At 45.6% G+C, this 16,483-nt stretch overlaps 7 protein-coding genes across 7 annotated transcripts; 4 read left to right on the plus strand and 3 right to left on the minus strand.

Moving 5' to 3' along the window:
- Positions 1 to 1,256: 1,256 nt before the first annotated feature.
- Positions 1,257 to 1,553, plus strand: VTP01DRAFT_9908 (uncharacterized protein; the record flags this gene model as incomplete). Its single annotated transcript, XM_069389184.1, has 2 exons — positions 1,257 to 1,294; positions 1,361 to 1,553. The coding sequence occupies 2 exons, from the start codon at positions 1,257 to 1,259 to the stop codon at positions 1,551 to 1,553; spliced, it is 231 nt and encodes a 76-aa protein (XP_069240326.1).
- Positions 1,554 to 2,186: 633 nt separating this feature from the next.
- VTP01DRAFT_9909 (uncharacterized protein) lies at positions 2,187 to 5,088 on the plus strand (the record flags this gene model as incomplete). The annotated part of the gene is made up of 13 exons (XM_069389185.1): positions 2,187 to 2,282; positions 2,342 to 2,422; positions 2,482 to 2,593; positions 2,654 to 2,868; positions 2,925 to 3,029; positions 3,082 to 3,298; positions 3,362 to 3,612; positions 3,676 to 3,766; positions 3,829 to 3,903; positions 3,960 to 4,126; positions 4,182 to 4,695; positions 4,759 to 4,860; positions 4,931 to 5,088. The coding sequence occupies 13 exons, from the start codon at positions 2,187 to 2,189 to the stop codon at positions 5,086 to 5,088; spliced, it is 2,184 nt and encodes a 727-aa protein (XP_069240327.1).
- Positions 5,089 to 5,588: 500 nt separating this feature from the next.
- VTP01DRAFT_9910 (uncharacterized protein) lies at positions 5,589 to 7,029 on the minus strand (the record flags this gene model as incomplete). The annotated part of the gene is made up of 4 exons (XM_069389187.1): positions 5,589 to 6,171; positions 6,272 to 6,378; positions 6,481 to 6,569; positions 6,675 to 7,029. The coding sequence occupies 4 exons, from the start codon at positions 7,027 to 7,029 to the stop codon at positions 5,589 to 5,591; spliced, it is 1,134 nt and encodes a 377-aa protein (XP_069240328.1).
- A 319-nt stretch (positions 7,030 to 7,348) lies between these two features.
- On the minus strand, positions 7,349 to 9,203 carry VTP01DRAFT_9911 (uncharacterized protein; the record flags this gene model as incomplete). Its single annotated transcript, XM_069389188.1, has 8 exons — positions 7,349 to 7,515; positions 7,569 to 7,718; positions 8,253 to 8,321; positions 8,382 to 8,436; positions 8,524 to 8,558; positions 8,611 to 8,667; positions 8,726 to 9,036; positions 9,097 to 9,203. 8 exons carry the CDS (start codon positions 9,201 to 9,203, stop codon positions 7,349 to 7,351), a joined length of 951 nt encoding a protein of 316 aa, XP_069240329.1.
- Positions 9,204 to 9,611: 408 nt separating this feature from the next.
- VTP01DRAFT_9912 (uncharacterized protein) lies at positions 9,612 to 12,280 on the plus strand (the record flags this gene model as incomplete). Its single annotated transcript, XM_069389189.1, has 4 exons — positions 9,612 to 11,233; positions 11,286 to 11,558; positions 11,611 to 11,784; positions 11,848 to 12,280. The coding sequence occupies 4 exons, from the start codon at positions 9,612 to 9,614 to the stop codon at positions 12,278 to 12,280; spliced, it is 2,502 nt and encodes an 833-aa protein (XP_069240330.1).
- A 178-nt stretch (positions 12,281 to 12,458) lies between these two features.
- On the minus strand, positions 12,459 to 13,914 carry VTP01DRAFT_9913 (uncharacterized protein; the record flags this gene model as incomplete). Its single annotated transcript, XM_069389190.1, has 7 exons — positions 12,459 to 12,709; positions 12,777 to 12,901; positions 12,959 to 13,098; positions 13,162 to 13,357; positions 13,417 to 13,514; positions 13,570 to 13,601; positions 13,659 to 13,914. The coding sequence occupies 7 exons, from the start codon at positions 13,912 to 13,914 to the stop codon at positions 12,459 to 12,461; spliced, it is 1,098 nt and encodes a 365-aa protein (XP_069240331.1).
- Positions 13,915 to 14,354: 440 nt separating this feature from the next.
- VTP01DRAFT_9914 (uncharacterized protein) lies at positions 14,355 to 16,371 on the plus strand (the record flags this gene model as incomplete). The annotated part of the gene is made up of 2 exons (XM_069389191.1): positions 14,355 to 15,560; positions 15,628 to 16,371. 2 exons carry the CDS (start codon positions 14,355 to 14,357, stop codon positions 16,369 to 16,371), a joined length of 1,950 nt encoding a protein of 649 aa, XP_069240332.1.
- Between the last annotated feature and the right edge of the window lie 112 nt (positions 16,372 to 16,483).

Below are 16,483 nucleotides of genomic sequence, written 5' to 3' on the forward strand. Positions count from 1 at the left end.
GTTCAAGCATGGATGCTGAAATAAAAGCTTGAGAGTGCGCGGCTACACCGTCGCGATGGAAATGCATATTGCACACATCGCAGACGGTGACATGTTTAATTTCTTCGTTGCCATCCTTATCTAAGCTAGCACAGCCAGTATGCCTGGATGCGGCTGGTGGCCGACGAAAGTAATGCAGATAAGAAGTTTGCCTAACAGCAATTTTTGCATGGCCTGAAATTTTTGATGAATGCGAAGCAGGCACATGTAAATCAAGCTTGCATAATGTTGTAGAAGGATCCTTGCCAATGTTTTGAGAGGTGGACAGGTTGGCACTGTTTCTTTCATAAAAACGCTCCTTCTCTTTTGTTTATTTGATCCAATGGCCTCTGTCCTGACCATAGTGCCCTTGCTTTCTTTTGCTCATTATTTATCTTTTGCTTATCATTCATGGTATGTACTCTGAAGTCTAAGCGTGACATATCATATCTCCAGAGATTTTGATAAAATCCGGGCCCACAAGCTCCACTCAACGAAAAAAGCAGTGTCATTTTAACAGGTAAACTTCTCACGTTAGTCCTATCTTTACTTTTACTCCTGGCCGCGAATAAAAAGTATATTTCTTCGTTAGACACCAAGAAGAAATGTTGCAGAAGAAATTCTTCGGGAGGACATTCGAGATCTCAGTCAGAGCTTTGGACACAAGGCTCAAGGATGGATAATAAAGCACCAATACAAATGCTAACACATTATCGTAACAGAATAAGGGCCGAGGAGGAGCTCAAACTAGTAGAGGTATAATATGCATACACCATTTCATTTATCTACAGAAGCTTTGAATATATTGCGTTCATGTAGGAGGAGCAAATGCAATTCAAGGGGTTTGCCGTGAGACGCTGCAAACATCCCGAAGAAGTGATTGAAAAAGAAGATCGAGGCGAAGGATATCGAGTGCCACTTCGCAATCTATTAACAGATGCCAATGTAGTCTTTTCATTGCAAAGGTGAATGTCGCATAATATTATATGTATAGTAGAGAAAGGCCTCTCATTCTGCACGAAGATGACAATAGTGGTCCGCTACAAAGAATGCAGCGAAGGCATAATCTAGCCAAAGATAACGTTGCAAAGTGGAGAACTCCATCAGAAAGCACTTCCCAAATATCGGCGCTCTATGGGATGAATCACTCCCTGGATACTTGCTAGCAGCTTTGTATAAGAACGAGGAAAATCGGAGGAACGCAAGAGAAAGCCGAAGTCTATTCTATTGACCATCAAATGATGATGGAATCTCTAAGAGCTCGGAATGAAGTTGGGTATGTCTGTCCACTGCTATGGCAAAAAGAAGAGTTTGTAAAGACCGTAATTTATTTACACTGCAGAATACTGGGGCGATTGAGTACCAAGATAATTTGTCTGGTCCAGAAGTCTTCAGAAAGAGCAAAGCAACTTCTGGAGCAATACAACGAGCATCGAGAAGAAATGTTGCAAGATGAAATAGGATGGAACGAGGCCCAAAATCTTGAATCAGATTTTTGGACAGACGTGGCATTACCACAGCAAATTGAGAGCTGAAGAGAGCTAGAAATTATAAAGGTAAGCATGTAGTCATTTCCTTCATTGTATTGCTTTATCTCTTTTGTAGGAGGAACAGAAACAGCTTCAGGAATTTGCTGTGTCCCGTTGCAGACAGATCGAAGAAGCAATTGAAAGGGAGCAACGAGATGAAGGATACCGAGCACTGCTTCTTTGTCGTCGGATAGATGATAGGACTCTACTCTCGAGTGTGCAGCGTGACCGCCGTTCGCTCATAGAGGATGATGGACATATATCTGTACAGGAAGGTGAAGATAACGACAGCGAAACTTATGACGAACTCGAAATATATGCAAGAAGATATCGAAAGATTGTAAAAAGTCCACAGTATAGCTAAGTTTATGATTAGAAAATAGTTTGTACTGGGCTGTAAACTGGAATAATTGATAACATGGATATGCTAAACATTTAATCTTTGACAAAGCAGCATACAGCATTGATTTTATCCTTCCAGATTGTGTTTATAGAATACTAGATGCTTAAACAGAGCGTGAAAGGACCATATCCACTGTTTAAGGTCACCGAGCACAAAAAGTGCGGACCTTTAAGGAGGGCGGCAGAGCTGAAACTTGCGCACCCGCGCTTGGACCTGAGTCTCGGACAACGACAGCCATGAGCAAGCAAGAATCCCACTTGGGCAACACTCCCCTGCGCCTTGATAAGCTTCGAGATATTGCACGTAAAGCGCTATCTCAGTTGCTCGATGCGGTACTGTAACCATTGCCGATTACAGCGATTGTTAGTTGGAGTTAACGTACGATTTGCAGGTTAGAGGCAAGAAGGGTCTTGTGCTCGACCCGACATTGACGCTTCCACTTAGTCTTATTGCTGAGAGTTCTTTGCTAAAGGTTCTTGGGCCCATACGTACACACATATACAAATTTACGCTGACATGTATATTGTATAGGATCACGGCGTCGAGAAAATATATCATCTAGAGTCCGATACTCTTGATACGGACTGCATGAGTCTCATTTACATCTGCCGGCCCAAGCTCAAGTATATGCGATACATTTCCAGTACGTTAATGTGGATGTAAACCATCGGACAGGATTGACTTACGGCACGTGACTCGCCAGATCATATCAGACACTTTACGCGCGACGGAAGCGATCGGCGAGATTTCACATTGTATTTCGTTCCTCAAAGAACACGAGTTTGCGAGCGAGTACTTGAAGAAGAAGGAGTGTTTGGAAGTATTACGATTGGAGATTATGCTCTGGACTGGATTCCTCTCGATGACGATATTATCTCGATGGAACTAGATCCAAGTACCTGGAAAGAAATATATTTGGTAACGTGGATCAGAAACCTTATCCAAGGTGCATGTATTTACTATCGCGATTCCAGGATGGCGATAATACATCCATTTACTATGCTGCCAAGTCATTAATGAAGCTACAATCAATCTATGGTCTATTTCCTCGCATTATTGGTAAAGGCGATGCCGCCAAGGTATGGATCTTGTTTCTCTTTTCTATCTGATGTATACTCATTCATACGGTAGCAATTGGCAGATATGTTGCTTCGTATGCGTCGTGAACAAGCAATCGTCGACGAAGTATCCAGTCACACCTCCTCTCGAAATCCATCTTTTTTGAACACCATATCAAATCATATTGACCAGTTCATTATTATCGATCGAAATATAGATATCGTCACTCCTTTGTGCACACAGCTTACATATGAAGGTCTCATTGACGAAACTATGGGTATCCAGCATTGTAAGTCCCTCTGAGCGGTTAGTGTCCCAAGCTATTTATATGATTTACCCGTACTCTTTGCAGGCTTTGTCGATTTGGATGCATCCCTAGTGAACCCCGGACAACCTTCCGGTCCAGCCGGCGCGCGCAGCCCAGGACAAGCAGGAGCAGCGGCGGCAGCGGGTGGAAGCAGTAGCAGCACCCAGCCGGCAAAGAAGAAAAAGTATGTACTCAATGCATCCGACAAACTTTTCAGCCAGCTGCGAGATCAAAACTTTGCTGTTGTTGCTGGTATGCTCAACAAAATTGCCAAGCGTATCAATGAGAATTACGAGGTCAGAGCTAGGATATCTTTATGCGATATTTCTTGCATATTCTAAAGAAAGGACTGTTTACAGGAGCGGCATCATGCAAAAACTGTTGCGCAGATTCGAGATTTCGTAGGTCGCTTGGGAGAACTTCAGCAAGAGCACCAATCACTCAGAATCCGTAAGAAAAGCTAGCGGATTGCTTCTATTAATCGGTATGAGGCTAATAATTTTAATGTGTAGATACTGGCATTGCTGAACAAATTATGGAGCATACCATGGGAGAGGAGTTTAACAAAGTATTAGAAGTCCAACAAAGTAAGCAGTTTTAAAAAAGTATAATTAAGCGGCAAGGTTAAGAAAGCTCTCTGTAGACGTCGTCGCCGGTATTGACGGAGCAAAGGAACCGGATTACATTGAAGAGATGATCGACCAGCAGCAGTCGCTCATTCACGTACTCAGGCTTTTGTGTCTAATGTCTTTAGCGCAAGGTGGACTTAAAACGAAAATATACGAACATATGCGGCGTGAGATTGTGCAGGTAAATAATGCGGACATCTTGTTGGACACATATCCGGACTCTAAAAATAGTATAGACTTATGGCTTTGAGCACATTGAAACGTTGCAAAGACTAGAAAAGGTTGGATTGCTCACGAAACGTACATCGGCAACACCTTCGAGAAGTTCGTTCGCTCAAAGTCGTCGAATGCTGCGGCTTATAGTGGACGACGTCGACGAGTTCCATCCAAATGATATATCATATGTTTACTCTGGATACGCGCCTTTGAGTGTTCGACTCGTACAGTGTGCGCTACAAAAGTTGGCGGCTGGTGGCGGCGGTGGCAGCATAGCAAATATGGGGCCCAGTGCAGTCAGTTTATTGTCATACGTCGGCGGCAGTATAAACAGCGGAGGGGGAGCAGGGCCTGGCACCGAAAAAAGCTCGTCAGGGTCGCTTAGTAACACATCCAACGGGTCAGGCGCAACAATTACTAATGGATGGCGAGGCTACGAGGAGATCCTCAAGGTACTTCCTGGAAAATCCTTTGAAATTACACAAACCGTCGAATACGGCCCAGAGACAAACGTCGCCATGGCACGCGCTAAACGTAAAAATTATCCTACGTTGATATATATGTATATAGCCGTATGCACTAATTCAAACGCCGTAGGCCACGGAATGCAGCACGGTAAAACAACCATTGTCTTCTTCTTGGGCGGATGCACATTTACAGAAGTGTCAGCAATACGATTCCTGGCACAGCATGACGAAAGCAAGTAGTCGCGGGTTACCCAAAGACCCTGAATGCAAGTTTACTAATCCTGAGAGCTTTTTATTTGCAGGTCGTGACTACCTTGTGGCTACCACGCAGATGATCAATGGTAACACATTGCTTGAGCCTATCGTGCAAAACAGAAAACGGAACACCGACTTGTCCAAGGGTACGGGCAAGAGCCACATGTACAGCAACGCAGCAGACAATCAGGGTTCGGATATGTGATGATGCCCGCTTTTAATTATAAAATACCCTTATTCATCATCATTTGCGCTGTCCATCGCTTATTATTGGCTTTGTTCGGAAGTCGTGTGTCCCTGACAACAGTCCCCTGTTTTGAAACATGTTGATTCATGTGACGTACCTGATTACGATGAGACATTTGCTATTTGGCACAGGTACATATCATCAAAGTTTGAATGGTTACGGAGTCACAAGACAGTGCTATTTTCGAGGTACTTGTACCTACATTCGAGCTGCAAACTTGTACCGTTTGCGGCAGCGGTCGCACTGGTGGGTGCTTGTGAACCACGGAAGCCAAATCAAAGTTTCAGTAGACTGTTTCGCGAAAGATACGAGAGTGCCAAGTCATTAATCATGTCACCAATGTACCAAAGCTCGTGCTTATGCTCACACTAGCCTCTGAGTCGAACTACGGAAGCATTTATCAGAGTATGTATGCGTGTTGTAGATACAGGAAAGCAAAGCAAGGTTGAGGCACGGGACTACAACCGAGATTCAAAGATCAAGCTCAGATTCAAAATACTCATGCTGACCATCTCCGAGGCGCACGGGCGCAGGGCCCTACCCATTTTACGGGGATGGGTATTCAGCTTTAATTGCCTTGATGGTCTGATGAAGGACTTCGGACGCTGTCCATGTTCAAGCATGGATGCTGAAATAAAAGCTTGAGAGTGCGCGGCTACATCGTCGCGATGGAAATGCATATTGCACACATCGCAGACGGTGACATGTTTAATTTCTTCGTTGCCATCCTTACCTAAGCTAGCACGGCCGATATGCCTGGATGATACTGGTGGTCGACGAAGGTACTGAAGATAAGAAGTTCGCCTATCTGTGATGCAGCGTGGGCAGACCTTGCTCGTATTGTACTCATCAACTGCAGTGATTGTATGGCCCTCCGCCTTGCAATGTTTGATGAGTGCTGAAGCTAGTCGCGTGTCCATCAGCGAGACTGCTCCCTTTCTGTGTTGATGAAACACTATCTTTGCTAATAGCAACCAATAGGTGGTTCTCATTCTGCTGCCTTCCTCTGCCACTGACGCCGGCGCTTTTCTTTTTTCCGCTCTGCCCGAGCTTGCTTCTGTTCTTCAATCCAACTTGCTCTCCTTTGCTTTCGCTCTTCCTGTCGCTCTAAAGCCTGCTGCTTTGCTTGTCCACTCATAACCTGTCTACAGTGTTCCTCATGAGCTTGTCGATAGTCTTGCTCGGTAGGTCATTTGAACATACTTCAGCTTTCTTCAATATCCTAGCGGCAGCCTTGTCAACAGCAGACTGTATTGAGAGAATCGTATCCCACGAATGTCATAAAGCGGGCTTGTTACAGCAGAATTCATGTAATCGGAATCCGTTCCGATCTTTTTGCCATGCACTCACATACACTAGGTAATTATCACGGCCTGATCTTGTACTGCCTGCAGCCAGGCCCTGTTCAATTATATCAATGTTTGCCTTGAGTTTTCTGTCTTATAGCCTAGACGCGTTTCTGCGCGCTCGTCCGTAAAGTTCTCAGCGGCTCATAGTATGCTGAACGCCTGGTTTTGCGGGATCGTTCGACAAGTAAAACGTACCGGCAGCAGAAGTTTCGCCGAGATTCATGCCAATAGTTCCACTGAACCTTTCTAATAAGTTTGCATCGCTCGTGACATGCAAACCATCATGTTCCAGAAGACGGCGACGTGTCTTACGAACTTCTGGAAGGTAGCGGAAAGACTGTATCTCTTGAGCGTACTTTGATCGTTTCCAATCTCTTAAAGTAGCTCGTATTTGGATTCCGTTTGTAGATAGCATTTCCACTGTGTAGAGCGGATGTATCTCTCCAGAGATACCAGGTATACCATCTTTTAGCTGTGCACCATAAGAATTCTCCTTCAAAGTAAAGCATTGCTCGGTCGATGGCAATAAACGTGTTGCCGCTGGGTGCATGAGGAGAGAGCTTGAAGGACATCGTCGGCGAACGTTAGAGCATATAAGCAGAAATTACGGCAAGGATGTGTGCAGTAGGCGATCCTGTTCTTTTCTTGCCGTTCTTTTCTTCTTTGTCCAGTATGCGCGACTGTATCAGTGGGTGGCGATTTTATCTTGAGATGTTTTTATCTGATACCTTTTCGCATCTGCAGGTATTGCCATAAAACGGTTTGGTAGCGCTTAAATGAGGTATTCCTCCAACCCCAACACTTTCCAAATATTCTGCCGCTAGATCTTGCATTATGCTGAACCATGCGGCTTCCAGTCTGACTTGTTTTCATTGATGCGACAGTTTATGCTTTTCCGGAGTAGGAAAAGCTCCAGTGTAATTTGCTTCATCACTACTACCGTTAGGCTGACCAAAGTCATCATCGTAATCGAGGTAGCTGTCGCTTGTATCATTTTCATGATCTTTGTAATAGTCAAACGTACGCGTACGTATTGCTATTAGATTACATCGTGATATATTCAGTGTGAAAAGCATATGAATCAATTACAAATGTTTCTGGCTCCATTATTTCTGGAAGACAGCTCAGCATCGATTCTAGTATTACGGCCCTGGATGGAATCATCCAAGGATGATAGTTTGATTCGGTTTCTTCGGACTACGTGACGTCCTCTTCTGCTAAGTACCAATGTATACTCCTCTACGGAATCGAAAGAACGGTTCTACCTGACATTGTTTGTTCGGCACACTCCCGGCGAGGAATATATTTGGGCATTTTCAGTTATCACGCAGTAAAAGAACACTCAAAAATCATATCATATCATATCAGGATCCTTACAAAAAGTGCAAAAAAATAGAAGCATGACATATAACCATAATCGTCATATTAAATCGTGGTGTCAATGTGGTCCTAATGCACCATATTTTCTCCTCGAGTCCCGCACCAATGTCGCTCCGTTGGGTTAATATCTACGTATTGGTAACTTGCTGGTATAACTCTGTCTATATACTGATAGCCATTCAGGTTTAGAATCGTAAAAAGGAATATAATTTTATATGGTATTAACATACTCCAACTACTTAAATAATAGCTTCTTCTCATTGAGAGCTTCTTGAAGAATTGTGAGCTGCCGACTGGGACATGTTGGCAGGTTATTCAACTGCCCATTGCCCAGGTCGACCCCGCAAAGATCGACACACTCACCCGTTGGCCTCTTCATGCGATAGATTATACCATCGTCAGTCTCAACGCGACGGAATTTGCTCCAGGGCAAGAGGTTGACGTCTTGCCCCGTCTGTTCTTCTATTCAAATGCATGAATATCATTATAGCTCCATACAATTCTGGCCTTTGTGTCACTCACTGTAGGCTTCTTTGACCATTTCAGAGACTTCATATGTCTCCTCTTGGTCAATGCTCTACTGAGCTGGGGTTCTGCGGGGTCTTTTTCCATCAAACATCAGACGTACTGCTACAACTTTTCATGGGAAATTCCTAGTATTCACCTTCCTCTGGGAGACCGGTCGGTATCGTCGATCAACTGTCAAATGCCATAATAACATAAGTTAGATAATGCACTGATCTTTACTAACCTTCCATGTATGCTGCAACCAACTTTCGCACGTATGCAGCCGCATGGCTTGCTTTGCCTTGTAGTTCGATATTTATTAATACAATACCTTCCTTTGGATTCAACTGCAAACCCACCTCCACTGGTGATTGGGGCTGTAGATCCCCAATCATTAGGATCTTCTGTGTAGGAAAGCAAAATATAGTCTCTCCCGAGGACGTGCTTTGCTTCCGCCAGCATCTTGCCAATCTTGGCACGGATTGACTTGTCGTACGCTTCCCGTACAGCAATATTGTCGGTGGAAAGAAGAGCAGACCTGGCGTTGTTGGCCTCCTCTGTCTTCGCTCGTAACTGTTGCAGTTCACCGTCGAGTTCACGGTATGCTCTCCTGATTTCTTCGATGGTTGGATTTTCTTCGGCGGCCACAACTAGCTGTCTCCAATTATCACTATGATATATTACTGAATCGGAATTGCATAATGATTGACATTTTTATTGCTTTACGGACTCTTGCATAACAAGCGACTCGAAGACTTGCCAAGTGCTTAAAGCTCTCACGCCCACGTTTGGTTTAAAAAAAGCGTTCTGTTGGTTCTGAGTGGGCTGGTGGCTCATGATCTTAGATGTCTACGATGGAGTTCGGATGAGGAAGTTGGGAAAGGTGTCGCTCGTTAAAAAGGAACGGCTGCGTTCGCTGCGTGACTCAGGAAGCCTCAGAGGCGTTACGCAGCCAGCACGTTAGGGCCTTGGAGCTATCCAATTACGGAAATTAATTCAGTTGCCTGGGGCGTTGAGGCAGGGCAGCTTCGGAGTTAAATACCAAAGGTCAGGTCCAAGACTGAAAAAATATCTTTCTTGCACCTGTATTTGTCTTATCAAAGGACTGTGCACACTACGTTGAGGAAGACGTTGAGTAGACAGTATAACTAGCACGAGTAGACAGATCAGTTGCAGTATCAGTCACATCAGCGCACATTCCTGTTTCACGAACCCATCGACAATCTCTAGCACACCCCACTTACCATGGGACCGCAGCTTGAACTCAAAATCAAGGGCAACAAGTCATTTTCTCCGTTTGCCAACCTTGACTCAGAAGAGGACCTCTCAAAGACTTGGCGCGTCTGCACAAAGGTTAAGGATTCACTGGAGAATGGATCGAGATTGGAGAACCTCTCGTGGCGACTATGGTTCCGCCACCACTTGCTTACAGAAAAGTCCAACGCTCCGTTTCGAAAACTCTCCAAGAAAACGACACGCCAGCTTGATCACCACAACTCCAAACTGACTCCATTGAAGGATACTAAATCTGCGTCGTCAAGCACCCGAGTCAATGAAGACCAGCAGCAGCAGCAACAGCACCAGCGAGTAAAACCTGAAGACAATGATATCGTAATGGTTGATACGACACCGAACGCTGCGCCCGATAATCGTCAGCCTCACAAACAGCAACAGCAACGAGAGGTTCAAAACCATCAGCAGAGCCAGCAAGCTGCTCCTCTTCCTCCACAGCAGCAGCGACAACAACAACGGGAGCAAGTATGGAGTGCACCTCAAACTCCACAGCAGGCTATCCAGAATTCAAACAACGGTAACATGAACGGTCTTTTACAGCAACAGCAACAGCAGCAAGTTATACCAATGTCAACGGCTGCTATCCAAATACCTGCAATGGACAATTACAGTCCTGGCAATGAGCGTGAGGGGCACACCAGCCACGGAGATAATCTCGGTCAGCAGACATTCGTTTTACATCAGTTCACGTCTGACCAAGCAAGCGATCAAATGGTTCAACTCGACGACATTTTTGGAGCTTTGGGTGATTTTAATCAATTTCTACCTACAAACGGATCGTCAGCTGCAGCCGCCGCCATGGCAGTCGCGAATGACATTGCAAGTGCTAGCGGTTTGATACTCGACTATCCCTCACAGCAATGGACAATGGATAATTTTAACTCACCTGCAAACTTGTATTTCCCCACACCCATGCCGCCATCGACCCCTCAGTCCCAGTCGGAAGGTCAACAAAGTATGCCAACTTCCCAGCAGCTAGCAAACCAACAACCGGCACCTCCGCAGCAGCAGCAACAGCAGCAACAGCAGCAAGTATACGCGCCTCCACAGCCGCCACAACAACAGCAACGGCAACAGCAATCAGAACCGATGATGGTAGATAACAATGCCCTAATGAACCGTCTGGTGCCCTACGCCGTGCAACAGGGGCAGCATGTTTCGTTTTCCGTTCCATCCAGCCCAGTTCTGGGGCCAAACAATTCCCATAGACACCATAAGCTTCAGCAACAGCAGTCGCAGGGACAACTTCATTATCAGTCGGGCACAATCTCGCCGGTCGCACATTCCAGCAGTGCTGGGGTAAGCTATATGAGACCTGATAGCTCTGCATCTGCAGTGATGCCTCCTCCTCCTGCTGGCGCTCTCCGCAACAAGCTACTCGGCAGCATACCGGTCCCGTCTGTCAGTTCCCCCACGCACATGTATCACCATCACGGTTCATCCGATTTCACTACTCCTGCACTTTCTGCATCAGCTTCCACCACCTCTTCATCAACTGTCAGCGCGTCATCTCCTCCACCACCCACCGTCGTTAACGTACCAACAGATACTACTCCTCCATTCGAGACTAATATGTAAGTGATACCGCGATGTGAAAGTAGCATCCTGCTTACCCGCCTGATTTAGAACTCTGTCCCACCCTCCTGTGTCACGCATGTCTGAGATAGCCACCAGCGATCATCAGCAGAGTAAGTCGTCACCATCTTCCACAGCGTCCGCGCCAGCTGGCGTGACGCCGTCTGTAGAGACGTCGAAACCGCCAAAGAGAGCTTCCGGTACCGCTGGCAACGGAGAAAAATCTGGAGTCAAGCCAATCTGTAGCAACTGTTCCGCGACGACAACACCGCTCTGGCGGCGGTCAGCCAATGATGAGCTGTTATGCAATGCATGTGGTCTCTAGTGAGTAAAGTCTTTATGGTACATACAGTCTGGTGCTTTAACGCAAAAATAGTCAAAAGCTGCACAACGCACCAAGGCCAAAGACGCTCAAGCCTCACAGCGGACGCAAGGATGCAAAAGAAGACGAATCAGCGCAGCTTGTGTGCTCAAACTGCTCAACGACTACGACTCCGCTCTGGCGTCGAGATGACAGCGGTGCACCTCTCTGCAATGCTTGCGGTCTCTAGTAAGTTTGCCTGAGGATGAAAAGTGCAATAAGTAAATCTAACAATATTTTCTTCTGTAACAGCTTGAAGCTGCATCACGAACGTCGGCCACTGTCGATGAAGACAGACGTGATCAAGAAGAGACAGCGTTATGAAAGTGGATCCAACAACTCGGGTGGACGAAAGAACGGAAAGAAGAGCAAGGGCGATCAGTCGCAACCGCCGTCTCCTCCGACTGCGAATGAATCCTCTTCATCATCTGCTTCTCAGACTGTATCCATGCAGCAGCAGGGACCGATATTCCTGAGCAACAGCAACCAATTCACGAGTCTTGATACTACTACGACTACTGCTAACACCCATCATCAACAACAGCAACAACCACCACATCGTGCGCAGCAGCCAACACAAATGCAACCATTCACTTACCTTGCTCCACAACAACCACAACAGCAGCCGCCGCAACTGCAGCATCCAAGCGGGCCAGAAGGACAAATCTCATCCCAGTTTTATTAGACAACCGCATCTAAAAAGATTCTATGATTTATTTATTTCATACCCGCTTGAATTTTGGTTGCCTCTTTCCCTCCGTCCTCTTGTATTTTGTATTATACCGCATGTACCGCATCTTTTTTCGTAATTGTCGTATTTTATGTGCATGTTTCAAAAAAAGAATGAAAAAAGGAGACATAATCTATGACATTGTGATCGGTTTTCGCTGTCGCAGGGTATCTTGTAACTCTATCTTGTCAGATGATGCTTCTTGTTGTTCTACGTCTTCCTTGCGTCCTACTTGTAAGACGCTCAGGGGGACCACTCGGAGCATCATCAAATCCTTGCCCACGATTGCTTTGAATTCTTTAAATTTCATTTCGAAATCCATCACTGTCAATTTTGGTTCGTCATGGGATATCCAGAATTCATTGAACGTATGGAAAAGGTAGCCTATCGGGAATACATGAGTGTCATCACAAAATGGACTAGAGGGAACGCCGTTGCATAAAGTACTTGCAATAGAATTCATTGAATGTCTTCTTGTCTGTTCCGTGCTCAAACAGGTAAAACTGGAGTTGACGAGTACGAAGCATCTGCACTGCAAACTGGCTGATATTGATGCCTACAATAGCAAAAGGATACCTACATTTCAAAGTCTCAGATTTTGGTCGCGCAAGCATTTGGACAAATGAAACTTACCAGGAAATTGGGTGACGAGACGAGGTGAAGGTCTTTTGAGCGGATCTGGGATGCTGCTGCGTGTAATACACCAAATCATCGAGTCCTTGCATTCCCATACCACGGAAATCCGTCGCCGGGTCGTTGCCCTGAAAACCGATCTATCAAGCATGACGATGAGTGATCCGCATGGAAGGAGGGATGGGTTGACTTATTACGCTAACCTCAGCCCACTGGCGTGTCAGGCGTGACTCAAGCTCGGTGTCTGGTAGCAAGGCCTTCCACAGCCGCATTAATTTCTGTTCATGCAAGGGGTTCGTCGAGTCATATTTCGTGTGCGCACGTTCGTTGATCTCTCGCGTCAGCTGATGCGTTTCTGCTATCCGGATCAAACAAATGCGCAAAACGCGGGCTGCCGGGCTACATAGCAGCAGTACCGATATCAGCTGAGGTACATGTCAAACTATCATGATTGTTACCTCTGCGATGATCGTGAAGGAAACTGTTTTTTGGCAAGGATGCCACGCAGAACCTGATCCACATCGCAGGTATCAGACTCCAGCTCCCTACGCTCTGCCTAGATTGGACATGGTTACATTTTGCCAAGTAGCAGCCAACTCTGTATATATTACCGTTAACTGTTTCGAGTAAAGGATAGAGCGATCTAGGGACCAAAAATTATAACCAGTTCTTTATCTTCCCCATTTTTTTTTTCACTTACCAATGCGATATATGATGTGCGCAGGTACATGCGTCTCTAGAAGCGGCGTCGTCAGACTGTCATCGTCCGTCTTCTCGTCAAGAGCTGATTCCAGTCCAGTCTGCCATCCCAGTTGGATCGATGCTGCGTAGCATATACGGTAGATCTCCGTCGTGCCTGTCGTTAGTCGTGCCAGAAACTTGTAGAATTTGTAGACTCTCAACAGGATCGTTGACTGATACACCTTGTTGAATAGCAGCAGCCATAGCCAACTCATCCTCGTTTGCAACAATAAAGGGAAAACAAAACGAAATGCAGCCACGTGAAAATGCCAAAATGGAGACTTACAGAGAGAGAGACAGCATGCATATCTTCCTTCGCGCCATGCACTTCACAATTTCACTGCAATGCAAGATGCATCTGTCGCCCTCAAGACGATGATAGAGACGATGATAGAACAAAAGAATGCAGATATCCATTTTTTAAACAAAAAGCTTGAGGAGATCCTTCTTGGTTGTTTATATCATCAACTTACACTTATATCCTAAGAGGGTTTATAAAAAGAGCGAAAGAGCGTTAAAGCATCAAGCATGTTGAACTCGAGCATAAATTTTCTGTACAGTTCTAACAAAACTTGCTGCTGTGGAGAATATCCTAAATTTGATTTTTACTTTGGGTCCACCTTGTGCTCCGCACTTCGCCGGCGTCTTCCTTTCTATGGTTCTATACGAGAAATCAGGCAATACAAAGCGACAAACGGATCTCAAAGAACTTTTACTTCGTGCTAGCAAAAAGAACAATTGCGTTTCGGGTCGTCTGAGCGGCAAAGAAAACCAACCTCGCGGCGATCGTGATCTTGAGCTTGCGATTATGCGCAGCAAACAGGACACCCGCAGGAAAAACGCCATTGACGACGAAGACGCAGAGTTGCTAAAAGTACTACAATGGAGCAAAAAGCAATATGAAGAGGAACTTTTGCGGTCTAGCCAGCCTATTGCCATTGATGATAGCAGCGACGTTGAGAGTGCGCGTATCAACAAGAGCCAACAAGATCGCGATCGCAGTCAAGAGAACAAGATCGTTCAAGAGGACGACGACGACGACTTTCAGCAAACACGTCCACCGCTAGCGCTGAAACGTCTATCACAAAAGGCGAATTCACCGGTGCGAACCAAATCATCGTCGTCACCTCTGCAGGAACGACAACGACGACTAAGCAGCAGTGACCGTAAAACATCCCCATCTGTCCCCAGCAGTCAAGCCTTTTTGTCATCAAGTATGCGTGATCCTGTCACAGTCAAGCAAGAGAAACAGGAGCAAGAAGGCAAGGAAGTATGGGAATTCGATCTTTCTAACTTCAAGCAAGAAAAGGATACGCAGCAGCAAAGGAAAGAAACAGCAGCAGATGATGATGATGATTTCGAGTTTGATCTATCTAAGATCAAACAAGAACGCAAATCAACACAAGATCAGGAAAACGGCGATGTGCTGCTTGATCTGGATCTTTCCAACATTAAGCAGGAGTCAGACCAGATTCCAGAATCAGTTTTGGAACTGGATCTGTCATCAGATATACACGCTGCAGAATCAACATCCAATCGGTTCAGCGAGGATGAGATACCTTCCAGTTGTGAGTCTCGTCCGAAAAGAACTCTCCCCGTTATTTTTACACCTTCGCCAAGCCCTAGCCCACCATTGATACCCAAGCGCAGCAAACTAAAACGCAACGCCGATGTCTTGCCACCTTCTCCCAATTCCCCATCAAATCCAAACGACGATGCCGCGAAACGACAACAACAATCTCGCAAAGGCAAACAGAGAGCAGCGCCGACCCCGCAAGTGATAGATGTTAGCAGCGATAGCGACAATGATCACAATCGGTTGCCTAGAAAGCGAAGGTTGTCGCGAGACACCCACACATCAGTAAGTATTTATCTTGTTTAAGTGACAAATATTACATCTAATACTTATAAACAATATCAAAATTAAGACATTCTCAACCGATGACCCCTGTATCGGTTCATCCGTCCGAACTGTCCAGTGCCCTCTATGCTACAAACAATTTCCTCCCGACAAGATCGAACAACATGCTTCAAATTGCAATGACATGGAAGATACTGCAATGCGGTCATCATCAACACCGCCGCGGCTTGCTCGTCGACTTGCTCGGCCTGAACCATCTATCTTTTCTCCCGAGCTGCACACAATACACAGCGACATTGAAGACTTTGATGAAGATGATGATGACGACGATGGCGGTAACAATGGACGCAGTAGCGGCAGTACGCGCAATGTGAATAATTTGCAATCGTGTATTTACTGCAGTGAATGGATTCCTGCATGCGATATGGATCGACATGTATCAGAAAGCCACGCTTCTTTTGTGAACGATGACAATGATGATGATTCAGACTGCAGTGTAATTGATCTGTGCAACCCTCACAGCGACGATGATGGATACCTCTCGCCTTTGGAAGGTTTCGTTGCGCTCGACGAGCAAAGTGCGTCGGATTCATTATACCAGCGATACCTCGATATGGCCGACAGAGAGCCTGCAGTGTCGCAACTGGAAACGAGTACTACCAGGGGAAGAGGACGCAATGCAGGGTCTGGACGAGGAAGAGGACGGGCAAATAGCCAAAAAAGCGGAAATTGGAGTGGAAGAAGAGGCAAAAATTCTAAGGGTCGCTGGTACCACATTAACAAAAATCGTAAATCCAAAGCTGGCAAATGATCGAGATATGCACATATCTTTGCATTAGCACAGTAAAAATAACTATGTGACAATTGTGCATCTATCAGAGTTTATTTTGTTTATTTGCTATGTATCGTGATCAAGTGAAATA

Source organism: Rhizomucor pusillus (assembly GCF_041956525.1).
Source record: "Rhizomucor pusillus strain CBS 183.67 unplaced genomic scaffold VTP01scaffold_7, whole genome shotgun sequence".
Taxonomy (NCBI): domain Eukaryota; kingdom Fungi; phylum Mucoromycota; class Mucoromycetes; order Mucorales; family Lichtheimiaceae; genus Rhizomucor; species Rhizomucor pusillus.